This window comes from Chenopodium quinoa, unplaced genomic scaffold (genome assembly GCF_001683475.1).
Source record: "Chenopodium quinoa cultivar QQ74 unplaced genomic scaffold, ASM168347v1, whole genome shotgun sequence".
Taxonomy (NCBI): domain Eukaryota; kingdom Viridiplantae; phylum Streptophyta; class Magnoliopsida; order Caryophyllales; family Amaranthaceae; genus Chenopodium; species Chenopodium quinoa.
Genome location: NW_018745675.1, coordinates 4,163,760 through 4,177,480, shown reverse-complemented (window position 1 = coordinate 4,177,480; position 13,721 = coordinate 4,163,760). Strand labels below are relative to the sequence as shown.

At 39.8% G+C, this 13,721-nt stretch overlaps 1 protein-coding gene across 1 annotated transcript; it reads left to right on the top strand.

Annotated features, from left to right (window-relative positions):
- The first annotated feature begins 9,561 nt into the window (after positions 1-9,561).
- LOC110717242 lies at positions 9,562-12,029 on the top strand. The gene is made up of 3 exons (XM_021895902.1): positions 9,562-10,253; positions 11,395-11,442; positions 11,531-12,029. Exons 1-3 carry the CDS (start codon positions 10,067-10,069, stop codon positions 11,629-11,631), a joined length of 336 nt encoding a protein of 111 aa, XP_021751594.1. The 5' UTR covers positions 9,562-10,066; the 3' UTR covers positions 11,632-12,029.
- The last annotated feature ends 1,692 nt before the right edge of the window (positions 12,030-13,721 follow it).

Sequence of the window (13,721 nt, the reverse complement as noted above, 5' to 3'; positions counted from 1 at the left end):
CTTTGATTTCTTTTGGATATCCTACAAAGAAACAATTATCCGATTTGAGGTGAAGTTTGTCCGAAATTAATCACTTGACATATGCTTCGCGTCCCCAAATCTTGAGAAAAGACAACCTAGGAGGTTTCTTAGTCCATAATTCATATGGAGTCTTTTCAACAACTTTTGACGAAGCTCTATTCAGTGTTAGTGCTGCAGTTTGTAGCGCATGTCCCCAGAAAGAGATAGGGAGTTCACTAAGACCCATCATTGATCGAACCATGTCTAACAAGGTCCGATTCCTCCGTTCGGACACTCCGTTCCATTGAGGAGTTCCGGGAGGTGTCAATTCTGAAAGAATGCCATTTTCTTTCAAGTGATCGTCGAATTCATGGATCAAATATTCGCCACCTCGATCCGATCAAAGTGCTTTAATTTTCTTGCCAAGCTGATTTTCAACTTCTTTCTGAAATTCTTTGTACTTTTCAAAGGATTCAGATTTATTCGACATTAAGTAGATATAGCCATATCTACTATAATTGTCGGTGAAAGTGATGAAATATCGGTAACCTTGTCTTGCGGGTGTCGTCATTGGTCCACCTACATCCGTGTGTATTATACCTAATAAGTCACTTGCCCTTTCTCCTAACTTGGAGAATGGTTGTTTTATCATTTTACCTAATAAGCATCCTTCACAATTTTCAAACGACTCTAAGTCGAAAGAGTCAAGAACACCTTCTTGAAGAATTTTCTTGATGCGCTTGATGTTAATGTGGCCAAGACGACAATGTCATAAGTAGGTTTGATTCTGCTCGATGGTCTTAGCTAGTGGTACCAACTTTTGTATAATAATATGTAAGAACATGCAATTTAATTGAACATAAATTTGTAAGACAAACTTGAAACAACTATTGCAGTCTTACACTCAAAATTCCTAGGTGTCCAACACCGTGGATCATAATATGATCAAAGGCATGATGAAAACTAGAATTAGATTAATTACATGTTATAGACAAAATAGTGCATGCAAGCACGACCGAAAAACCATCTTTGTCGTCTTCTTTCTCTTGCACCAACACTTGATAAGCTTCTCACTTAGTCCCTGAAAAGGCAACATTAAGTGAGTCATACTTGGTATCCAATACCTTATGATAAGCTTAATTCACAAGTGTTTAAGAAGATACTTGACGTAGTCGGAGTGATCCCCTCTTCCTTGAAGAGCATGCATTCCCTCTTGTAGTGGCCTTGCATGCCACAATGGAAGCATCTCATCTTTGCCTTGACCTTCTTGAACTCCTTCTTCTTAGCTCTCAAAGGCCTTTTGGTCATTCCATAGGCGATTGCTTGGCTAAGAAGTTGCACCTTCTCCTTGAGGGAGTGTGTCTCCTTTCCCGCAGCGATATGCACTCTAAGTGCATCATAGCCCGAGTGGAGTGAAGCAAGCAAGATATGCGCCGCCATCTCATCCTCTATCGAGATTCCGAGAAGCTGCATGTGTTTGAAGAGCCTAGTCATACCAAGCACATGAGGTCGGAGGGGCATGCCGGGTCTCAATTTGGCATTGTAGACCTTGGTCCAAAGGCGCCGCCTTTCCTTAACAAGACATCCCACATTTTGTGGCTTTATCCTCATGTTTGAGAGTGACCTAGTCAAATCAAACACGAGTCCATCAAAGTTTCCATTGTCACTCTTGGTGACTCTTACATTGACAACGTCCTCAAGTGCTTTGAGGAACATGTCCGGAAGGTAGGAGGTAAGAGTTTCCTTCCAATCTTTCGGGATGGAATTTGCCATGACTCGTGAGACCCTTTTGCAATTTGAAGACCATTCTTCATGAGCCTCGTTGGTCATGATTCCCTTGGAAAAGAAGCTTGGAATGGGAGTATCAAGGGTATACTCCAAAGAACAATTTCGAAGAGTTCTCCTGAGTTCCTCCTCCCATTCCTTGAAGTTGACCAAGTTTAAGGAAAAGGCCAACTTCTCGGGGAGTTCTGGGCACATATGGTTGTTGTTTGAGTTACTTACAGACATTGTTCTACAATTAAAAGAATTTGAAGTGAAAATCCATTCATACATCAATAAGTTGAAATTTAAAACGTTCATGCATATATTCAAACTTATTGCGCATTTTATCCACGCATTTAAAATTGTCCCTTATGGGCGAGAATAAATGATTCCGAGATCCCAAAGATCAAGAAATGGTTAAGCATGCTTTGGCTTGTCTTAATCATTAAATATCTTAAGGTAAGCAATCCAATTGCTAATAGCTCCAAGCTACGCTCGGTTTGATAAAATGTCGCATGTAATGCATTCTTGACATTTTATCTCTTTTTCCACGACATCTAAGGACTCCTTACTGATATCGTTGAGCTTAACCAAGACAACTTGTATACCTAGTATACCTTACGTTCCTAGGGAAGTAGTGATGCCTCCCTTTGGCGTAATCCATCACGTACGCGCATTAGTTCGGTAAGTGTTGTTTTTGGAACGGCAAATTTTAGCTCAATATTATTAGGGACCTAGGGTTTCTATGTTGGTTAATTTAAGTGAACTTAACTAATCGTCGCAACCAAATAGAAATCCTAGACATGCATCTAGCAATCATATATAATAACAATATATAAGGCATAAAAATTAGATGCATTTGGCAACTAGCATGACCCCTTGAAATCTTCAATTTCCATGGGTCTTCATCTTGGCTCGTCTTCGTCGAAACGCCGTCTTGAGACATCTTGCCCAAAAATGAAATAAAAGAAGCTAGCTAGAATGACTAAGATTAATCTAATTGTACAAAAATACTTAACGGTTCGCAGACCGTATTTAGATTTACAAAAATACATAACGGAACGCAGTCCATATTTTCTATCCTAGTCGGGCCCCACTAGTTGCCATTTTCCAAGAACCTGTTTTGAAAACAATCTTCCATTCACCCATTCACTATTTGTGAATGACCCATGCAATTTTACGAAATACATAATTAAACACGCAAAACTAGTAACTAACTTAGGTGGTTAATCCAATTAACGCGCCTAATTAAAACTAGTCAAAGTTATTTAATCCATTATTTCTAAACGCAAAATGCTAACGCACTTAATTAAGCTCCCACTAAATTCCGCATTCGTACTTAATTAATCCGATTAATTAAGTCGGCATAACCCATAATTTGTCAAAAATTTTGCAAAATCGAAAATCGAGGTTTTTAGCCTCGTTAAAATAATTATTTTAAATTATTAAAACGACAAAATTTTCGCAAAAACGCATAGCTCAAAATCAAGCAAAATACCCCACACAAGCATTAGGTGGATGCGCACCATGGCTGCTAGGCAGCTCATGTGCTGCGCTTGTTGTGCTGTGTGCCAGCATCCACGCCCAGCATTGCATGCTGCGCTAGCCTGCACTGGCAGCTCGCTATGCATGCTGAGATGCTAGCTTGCTAGCTGGTGCCTGGCAGCGTCTGGCAGGCTGGCTGGGGCTTGCTGCCTCGCTGCCCAGCAGCACGCACAAGCAGCACCAGCAGCCCTGCCATGCACTTAGCACTATGGCAGCACACCACTCTCACTGCCACACAGCAGCCAGCGCATTGGTGCAATAGCCTTGCGTACACCGTAGACAGCCACATGTGGGCTGCTAGGCAGCCCCGCTAGCCTTGGTGACGCTTGCGGTTTTGCATCGATTTGCGTGCATTTCCTCGGATTTTTTAATTCCGATTTGTGTGTGACAATAATTAATTCCAAATTACATTTTAGAATTAATTTGAGGGAAAATAAAATAAAATAAGATTAAGTCCTACTTAAATAAAATTTATTTTATTGGTGCACAAGCCTAAATTATCCAAAATTTCAATTTTGAACAAAATTAGGTCTAACTTTATGCTTAAAATAAAATGAGCTATGTCCAAAATTAATCTTACCAAATTGCAAATTAATAATGGATTTGACAAATGGGAGTTGGAAAAATAAATTAACCATCCAATAATAAAAATTTTCCAACTTGCATACTTGATGGATTTTAAGTATGAAGATTAATCAAATTTTACTCACAAGTAACTGAACTTGATGGATTTTAATCAACTAAACATGAAAAAAATACAAACTTTGTTCAACATGGAATTTAGGGTTAGGGTTCCAATCGTTTAAACTTTTAAAGATTAGAACTTTAACGTTATTTGGGAACTTAAAATACAAAATCACAACAAGTTTTCACACTTTATTGCAATTTATTTGCAAAATTTATGAAAAACAAATTTAAGTGAAAAATTGGTATACCAACTTAAGCACTAATAAAAACTCCATTATTATGCTTAAGGATATTTTAAAACCAGTAGTTTAGTGATGCAAATGTGCATTTAATCTAACCTTGTAATGCTTTCATTAATCAAGGCTTAAAAAGAATTAAAATATTCGTTGAAAAACGAAAAACCCCAGAAAAATTCGGTTTCTGGTTCGAATTTGGCTTCTAGACAGCCCAAAAAGGGTTGAATCTGTTCCAAAATATCGATTCCACCCAAAAATCACTATTTTTGAGCCAAAATCTAGGTTCGGCAGCCAAATCGAAAATAAAATCGAGTTTTAAAATTAATTAAAACGAGCATCTAATCTAATTAGAAGAACATGAACCAGAAAATTAAATTCTTTTAAAACACCTTAATTAAAAAAATAATTGCAAAAATTAAAAGGAGCGTGGCTCCGATACCGCTGTAGGATTTCATAGTGACCCGACACTACGCGGAAGGAAACCCACCAAGACCCGCCCCTTAATTAAAACAATTAACAAGCAAATTAAACTTAATCAAACAAGATTAAGAACAAGAATTATACCTTTGACGCGTGTTTCGCTCCCAAAGAGCTCTTACTTCAAAATCCCGAAAACACGAGATCTCCGACGGATCGTACCCTCGACCCGACTCGAGCGTCCTAAGTCTTGAAGGTTATTCAAGACCCGGACAAAATAACTATGAGTTTTACGAATCAAAAGTTTACTCTTTCTTAGAGTTGCCTTTTTAATTCCACTCAAGGTTGTTCATTTCCCAATACCCAAGCATGGTATTTATAGGGAAATGAACCCTTGGTTTTTCATCCTCCACCATTGTGGGAGTGTTGAAAATCAATCATTTATTTAATTTCCAAATTAAATAAATAATCAAGTAATCATATTGCGACAAGTGGCATGTTCTCATGCAAAGGAGTGGTGGCCAAGGTTAGGTGGGGACCATATGCCTTGCTCCCCAAGGGCTTGACTTGGTCCCCACAACCTTGAACAAACCGGGATAAGGGAGGGCTAGCTGGCCGCCAGCTAGCGCGCCAGCTAGGGCTGCCAGCTAGCAGTGCCCTGCTGCCCAGCACCCAGCCAGTCAGCTAGTGCGTGCTGCTGCTGGGCTGGTGCTGGTGCTAGTGTGCTGGCGCTGGACGCTGCTAGCACATAGTGCTGGCACTGGCCCTAGCAGCCCACACACACTCTCCTTGCGCGCCATTACTAGCACAGCCAGCATGCGTGCTGCTATCGAGCCACGCATGCTAGCCCTTCCCTCGCATCATCCTACGCACCACCCACCATGCACCACGCAGCGCTCGTACACGCATCAGCCAGTTCCCAGCACTGCTATGCTCGGTGCGAGGCACGCACACACATGGGTGCGCTGTGCTTAGTGCGTGACCTACGATGGTGCCCATGCACGCAAGGCCAGCGTTGCTTGCTAGCTCGCTGTGCTTGGTGCTGCCATGCGAAGGCACGCACACAAGCACCCAGCTGCGTCATGCTGGGCGATAGTGCACACGCACATGCACAGACGCATGTGCCTATCACTGTGATGGTGCTGTGCGTGGTGCCATGCTGCTGCGATAGCCTGCCACATGCACCCAGGCACCCAGGCTAGTATGCTGCTAGCTGCGATGATTTGCCTAGTGCTTGTGGCGCTTGCGATGGCTTTCCATGCGCACCCAGGCACCTAGACTAGCAAGCTCCTAGCTGTGATGCGCTGCTTGGGGCTTGTGGTGCTTTGCGATAGGCTGCCATGCGCATGCCTAGGCTGCGATGGTGCGCCTAGCCATGCTAGGTGCATGCTAGCTCGAACTAGCCTAGCATCCACATGGTTAGACCGTTGTGGTGCTACGGCTATACTCGTACTTGTCGTTTTTGATTTTGCGACGCTCGGTCTCGACGCCCTAGGCTCGATTTCCGACGTATGTATTCGTAAAACTCTGCTGACTCATTAAATCCTTTCGGATTAATTCGTCGTCTCGAATAGGTGATTCAATTGGGTTCAACCCGAAGGGTTCAGTTAAGATTAAGCTGTAATATCAATTGTACCTCGATATTACTGATCGGAAGCAGCCTCCACCTAGGCATTCCGATCCCTTGACCTTACTGAAGAATTAGCTCCGTAATAATTCTGAACCCTCTACCGGAAGAATACGCTTGTTGGAATGACACCATTCCTTTCAAACATCATGCTTGGTCATGCAGCTTTCAGCACGGGCGTTCCAATTTCTGCACGTCCATGCAGCCTTCTTAGAGGGCTTTGCCAATCTTCAAACTCCCTTGCACGGCCGTTCCAAGCATCATGCATGGTTATGTAGCTCCCAGTAGGTCTTCAAATGAAATTCAAGCCTAGCTAAAGATACCTCAACGCAATGGCTTCTATCCCAACCATCGGGATGTCCCGTAGGGGTCCAAGCATCCTTGAAAGTGCATTAAAACACTAACAAAACCCATGAAGCATGACAAATATGAAGAAAGTGTGTAAATAAGTGATAAGTGAGCAAAATATCTAGAATATGGCAATAAGTGAGCACTAAATCACCCTAAAACCGCGCAGTGAAGTACTTTGTCCATCGCATGCATAATAATTAAAACATAAATAAAAGCATGCAAATAAACATAAACATAAGAGAAGAGAGAGAAATAATTCTCACTCTTATAGTGTGCTTCGCTCAACTAATGATCGAGCTCAGACTTGAAATCTTCAAGTTCCGCAAGTGCGAGAACCTCCAATGGCTCACACCCTCGCTACTGAACTATAATTGGTCCTTACCCCGAAGCTTAGTCAGGGCTAGACAAAAAATAACTTAGAGTTTACGAACAAAGGTTTTCTCGCTTTTGGAGATCCCTTAAAGTTTACCAACTCAAGTGAAAATCCCAATACTCCATGATGGGTATTTATAGGAAAATCTCCGCAAGAATTCCCATCATCTTTCAATGTGGGATAGTAGGTAAAAAGCAAAAATAAGATTTAATTAAATTTCACATTAAATTAAAATGCCAGAAGAATTACCAAACGACAAGTGGTGCAAGGAGAGCAAGGGGTTAGGTGAGGACCACAAGGGGAGGCCACCTTCCCCTTACTCCATGCCCTTTCACAGTGCGTCAGCTGGTGGTCGGCCATGCGGACCAAGGGAATCCCAACTGGTGGCCTAGTGCTAGGCTTACCTGCCAGCATGGCTGCGTGCGCGTGCGGCCTAGCAAGCATGCAGGACATGCATACGGGCTTCTGTTGGGCGCTGCTATCCTTCAGCGAGGCCCAACAAGCCTCGGCTGGCTGCTGGCCTTACTGGCGCACCACACATGCATGAACTTACTAGCCTTGTTGCTGCGCCATGTATGCTAGGCCTTACTGGCCTTGCGCGCTAGCAGCCAAGTGCTGGCTTGCGGCAAGGCTTGGTAGCCCAGCTATGCCTTGCGACTGGTGGCTATTGCTAGCTTAGCCCTCGCATGGCTAGGCCAATGCAAGGCTACGACTTAGCGTCGACTTGTTGTTTGGATGATTTTTCTTCCTCGTCTATTTCTAAATTTGACTCGACTTACGACGCTCTAAGCTCGGAATCCGACGTCTTTGTTCATAAAATCTCTATTGACTCATATAACCCTTTGGTTTAATTCGTCGCTTCGGTTCAGTTACACGATTGGGTGTGACCTAAAGGGTTCAGTCAAGATTAAGCTATACTATTAATTATTCATTAATATTACTAATCGGAAGCGGCCTCCAACTTGGCATTCCGATCACTTGACCTTAATGAATAATTAGCTTTCTAATTAATTCCGAACCCTCTATCGGAATAATACACTTGTTCGAAGGACACCATTCCTTTCAACCTCCACCCAACCTATCGCGAACCCCCACCTAATCCCATGCTCACAAGCCCCCAACCCCTAGCCTTATTTGGCAAAACCCCCATCTAATGGCCCGATTAAATCCACCCTCTACCATAGCCAGCGTAAACCCAGAACCAGCCAGCCCCACCTAGCGGCCAATGGAGCACTTCCTCTACACTAGCCAGTGCGAACCTAGAACCACCAAGCCTCTCCCCTTCCACACCTAGCGTACAACCCAAATTTTTTCAACTATAGTACTATTTAGGAAAAAATAGTATTTAAATCTAGTTTTGTTTATTTATTAAATGAGATATAATTATTTAAAACAAAAAATAAAAATGGATCATTAATTATTGTATAAGTCAATTGGTGACTTGTTTGACCGGTCATAGGTAAAATAGAAATCAAAGTTAGACTTATTTTTGAAATAATCAAAGTTGTGTTGGGTTTTGTGGTGTCGAGATTGCAACGAATTAAAAACGGATAAGCGGATCGCATGCATAATAATTAAGCATAAATAAAAACATGCAAATAAACATAAACATAAAAGAAGAGAGACAAGAGAGAAAAAGAATGCTCCTAAACACAAAGGTTTTCTCGCTTTTGGAGATCCCTTAAAATTCACCAACTTAAGTGAAATTTCCAATACCCAATGATGGGTATTTATACGGATATCTCCCAAAGAATTCCAATCATCTTTCAATGTGGGATAGTTGGTAAAAAGCAAAACGAAGATTTAATTTAATTCTAAATTAAATGAAAAGGCCATGAAATAATAATCAAATTACAAGTGTCATCACACAAAGAGGGAGTAGGTGGGAGGACCTCCTTGACCTTGGAGAACAAGGCCATAGCTGCCCCCACACATTTCGATCAACTAGGGCAGCTACCCGGCCTTGGGCAAAAAGGCCAGCCTTGCGGCACAAAGCTAGGCCTGCGGGCCCTAAGCCGCAAGCACACACCTAGCAGCAGGCCCAAACGCCTTATCGTAAGCAAGCAGCAGCAGCACAGGCCCAGCAGCAATGTTGCGAGCACTGGCTGCTTGCTGGCCTCGCTGGACAAGCCCGCTAGGCTGCTATGATGCGTAGGCCTACTAGGCTGTGGTGGCTTGGTGCTTGGTGCTTTGTCTTGTGGCCCTATCCACATGCCTTTGATCTGAGGCATGGCTAGGGCTCGTGCTATCCTTGTAATTTTAGCATGATACGTCGTTTGATTATTTTTCTCGTCTTTGTTAAGTCCTAAAATTGACTCGACGCACGACGTTCGATTTTGACGCTCTAAGCTCGGAATCTGACATCTTAGTTTGAAAAATCTCTATTGACTCATTTAATCCTTCGGATTAATTTGTCACTTCGGTTCGGTTACATAACTGGGTGTGACCCGAAGGGTATAGTCAAGATTAAGCTGTAATATAAATTATTCATTAACATTACTGATCGAAAGCGGCCTAAAGCTAGGCATTCCGATCACTTGACCTCACTGAATAATTAATTTTCTAATTAATTCCGAACCCTCTTTTGGAATAGTACACTTATTCAAAGGAACCATTCCTTTCAAGTTGAACTTAATATTGAAAGACCGTCTAATGTTCGAATTATTGTTGTTAATTTTTCAAAATTTAATGGTCGGTCATCCATTCCTTTTTTTGGAGTTGGAGATGGATGAATGTTTCCACTGCAACAAAAAGCACTAAATAAAATTAACTCATTTCAGCTCGTCAACTTTTTAACTGAGTCACAACTTCATCCTCCTAAGCACTTTTTTGGACACAATCAATCTTCATCTTCATTCAAACAACGCCAAAAATAACTAAAAAAAATTAAAAAAAAAAAAAGGACAATTGAGCCAAAATCAAATATAATTTGATACTCACTTGAATTTCATTCTGTAGAAAACAAAATTCGAAATTTGAGATAAAAAAAAATAAGGAAGAAAAATTCAATTCAATTTTGGTAGTTTTGAAAACCCTAGAAAATAATCCTAAATGTAATAATCAAAGATGATGAACAATGGCATTGGAATGATGTCGGCTTCATCATCAACATCTGGAGGTGTATCATCAATTAATAATAATAATACGCAATCTTCTTTGAAGAATTATTTTAAAACTCCTGAAGGTCGTTACAAACTTCAGTATGAAAAGTCTCATCCTTCTTCATTAATCTCATGGAAATACCGTTTCCCAGGTTAAATTTCTTATACCCGTTTGTTAATTTTACTATGTTTTTGGTCAGTTGGTTTGTTTTGTTGATTTTAGATGAAATTTAGTGATTAATTTTTGTGTATTCATTTGTTGATTGATTGTTTTCATGTATTTTCAAGGTTCTTTTAAAATTGAAAATTTATTATCTTGATGATTTTTTTGGGTATTTGTTTGTTAATGAATTTTGTTTGTTTGTTTTTTTTTAATTTTTATTAGGGTTGATTTTGTTGATTTTGCTTTGATCTTGATGATAATTTGTTTGTGGATTTTAATTTTTTTTTTAGTGTTATTGCAAATTGGGTTATGTGTTTATTTGGGAGTTGCAGCATTATGGAATAAGGTACACGAATTCAAAATTTTATATTCATTCTCTAGGATGATTTGTGCTGTTTGGAGTTGTTTCTGTTGTGAATTTTGATTGAAGATAATTTTATTTGAAATGGTTGTGCTTATCTTTTGGTTTTGTAAGCAGTATTTAATTTGTTACTCAAATTGGTGTGTTTTGTCTGAGTATTTGGCAATTCGTTAAAACCATAACATAGTGAAATTTAATTGCTAGGTTTTACTGAATTGAATGAAGAAATCACCATTGTTGCATTTTGTGATGCTATTCATATACACAAAAATATTGTTTCCTCAACTTAGGTATGAGCTGTGCATTTTCAGATAACCCTTGCTCATTTAAGGGACAGCCCGACTTAAACCACACTAGCATAAACATCTGGTGCAAGTGTTGCAAGTGGGGTGATATCAGCAACAGCCAGGATTTTGGGTTCTAGTAATGGTAGAGCTCTTAGTTTTGTTAGAGGAAATGGAGGGGGTAAGTATGCAAGTAATTCTAGTAGAAATGGATCTATTGGTGCTTCTACTTTGAGTTATTCCAACAATAGTCCGAATTTCGATGGTAAAGGGACATACTTGATATTTAGTGTTAGGGATACCATTTTCATCAGTGATTTGAATTCGCAGGATAAGGTGGGTTTTAATGTTGTCTTATTGTGCTTGTTGATATCATCATGGCTAAGGTTTGTAGTTTTGTTTATTTGTACACTTCGGAATGCTGGATCCAATTAAATCAATACATTTTAGTAACTCGAACCCTCTTTGCCGTGCATTTGATCCAGATGCCAAGGATGGTCATGATTTGCTTATCAGGCTGAATTCAGGGGATGGTAAGTACATTCTTTTATCATAGTTTTTTCGTAAAACTTTCAAAAAATTTAGACATCGAATAATTTTTGTTGTGGTGTTGTTTGGTAGTATATTCAGTGTCCCTAAGGCAACAGTTACAAGATATGGGGAAAAAGCTTGTTGGTACACATCATCATAATAAAGGTGCTCCTGTAAACGAGAGATATTGATTCTATTGATATATCTCTTTGAAACATGCTGTCTAAATTATCACTTATACCATTTTGAATTATATACATTGTACTAGATATATAGAGATATAAGGTTCTACTCATTATTTTGACAAGATATATTCAATGCTCTAGTTTAGACAGTTAACTTACAGTGTGTTTGGCGACCTTAGTAATGAAAACAACTATAGAAAATGGATGGTATGAACTGCTTAAACAAGAATTCTTGATCAAATAACAAGTTGTAGAAAAGAATCGAATTGAGATTACTACTACCCCCTTTTTGTAATTATAGCAACAATATGACTTTTGCACTATTCGTATGCTTACTTTGATAATTGAGGATAAAAGGAATGGTGTCCTTCGAACAAGTGTATTATTATGATAAAAGGTTCGGAATTAATTAGGAAAGCTGATTATTCTGTGAGGTCAAGTGATCGGAATGCCTAATTGGAGGCTGCTTCTGATCAGTAATATTAATGTATAATTAATATTATAACTTGCTCTTGACTGAACCCCCACACCCAATCGTGTAACTGAACCAAGGCGACGAATTAATCTTCCATGTTTGTAGGCACAATATTTGTCTTTTGAGATATAATAGAACTTATTTTGTTTTATTATGCTTTATCTTTGAATATATTATGATCTTTGGCCTTGGACGCTGGGTAGTTTTTTATCACAAGACAATGACAATGGTTGTTTTACATGTCTTGATTATATGTTCTACAGTGTTCACATTTATGTGCTTTCATTAGACAAGGTTTAAAATGTTAACAATACCACCAAAAGACTCGAATCAAACCTACTTGTGGCATTGTTGTGTAGGCCATATAAACATCAAACACATTAAGATACTTCTAATGAAGAGATTCTTGATTCATTTGACTTAGAGTCGTTTGAAAATATCGAAGGATGCTTACTTGGCAAGATGATAAAACAACCATTGTCCAAGTTAGGAGAAAGAACTAGTGACTTATTGGGTCTCATACACACGGATGTATGCGGACCAATGAGCACAATCGCAAGAAATGGTTATCACTATTTTATCACATTCACGGATGATTATAGTAGATATGGCTATGTCTACCTAATGTCGCACAAATCTGAATCCTTTGAAAAGTTCAAAGAATTTCAGAGTGAAGTGGAAAATCAGGTTGGCAAGAAAATCAAAGCCCTTCGATCGAATCGAGGTGGCGCGTATTTGAGCTACAAATTCGACGACCATCTGAAAGAACATTGTATTCTCTCATAATTGACACCTCCCGAAACTCCACAATGGAACGGAGTGTCCGAGAGGAGAAATCGAACTTTGTTACACATGGTTCGATCCATGATGGTTCTTAGCGATCTTCCTATCTCTTTTTGGAGACACGCACTTCAAACCGCGGCACTAACATTGAATCATGCTCCGTCAAAAGCTGTCAAAAAGACTCCATATGAGTTATGGATGAAGAAACCTCCATGGTTGTCTTGTCTTAAGATTTGGGGTTGCGAAGCATATGTCAAAAGACTCATGTCCAACAAGCTTGCACCAAAATCTAAACAAATGTTTCTTTGTTGGGTATCCAAAAGAAATAAAGAGGTATTACTACTACAACCAATCTGTGAACAAAGTAATTAAACTTGATGAAGTTTGAGTAGATGAGCAACAAAATAAATCTGACAAAACTAACAGTTAAAGGGCTTTAGAAGCACCTATTGATAATGGTCAAAGTCAAATCGACAATGTAAATGCTCAATCTATTACCCTGCGCAGGTCGCAAAGGCCAAGGTCTCAACTAGACAGATACCTCGGTATGGTCTTAACCGAGAATCAGGACATCCTAGTCATGGATGAAGATGAGCTAGCGACATACAAACAAGCTATGACGAGCCCCAACTCCGCTAAATGGTTAGAAGCCATGAAATCCGAGATGGATTCCATGTTTGAGAACCAAGACTGGGACTTGGTTGATTTGCCAAAAGGTTATACACCTATCGACTGCAAATGGATCTTCAAATTGAAAACCGACAAAGATGGAATTGTATATGTATACAAAGCTAGACTAGTGGCAAAAGGTTACAGGAAAATTCAAGGGGTTGATTAT

Coding starts and splice junctions, on each gene's coding strand:
- LOC110717242 (XM_021895902.1), top strand. CDS start 10,067: ATGATGAACAATGGCATTGGAATGATGTCGGCTTCATCATCAACATCT. Junction 10,254..11,394: donor ATGGAAATACCGTTTCCCAG/GTTAAATTTCTT, acceptor CATTTGATCCAG/ATGCCAAGGATGGTCATGAT. Junction 11,443..11,530: donor CAGGCTGAATTCAGGGGATG/GTAAGTACATTC, acceptor GTTGTTTGGTAG/TATATTCAGTGTCCCTAAGG.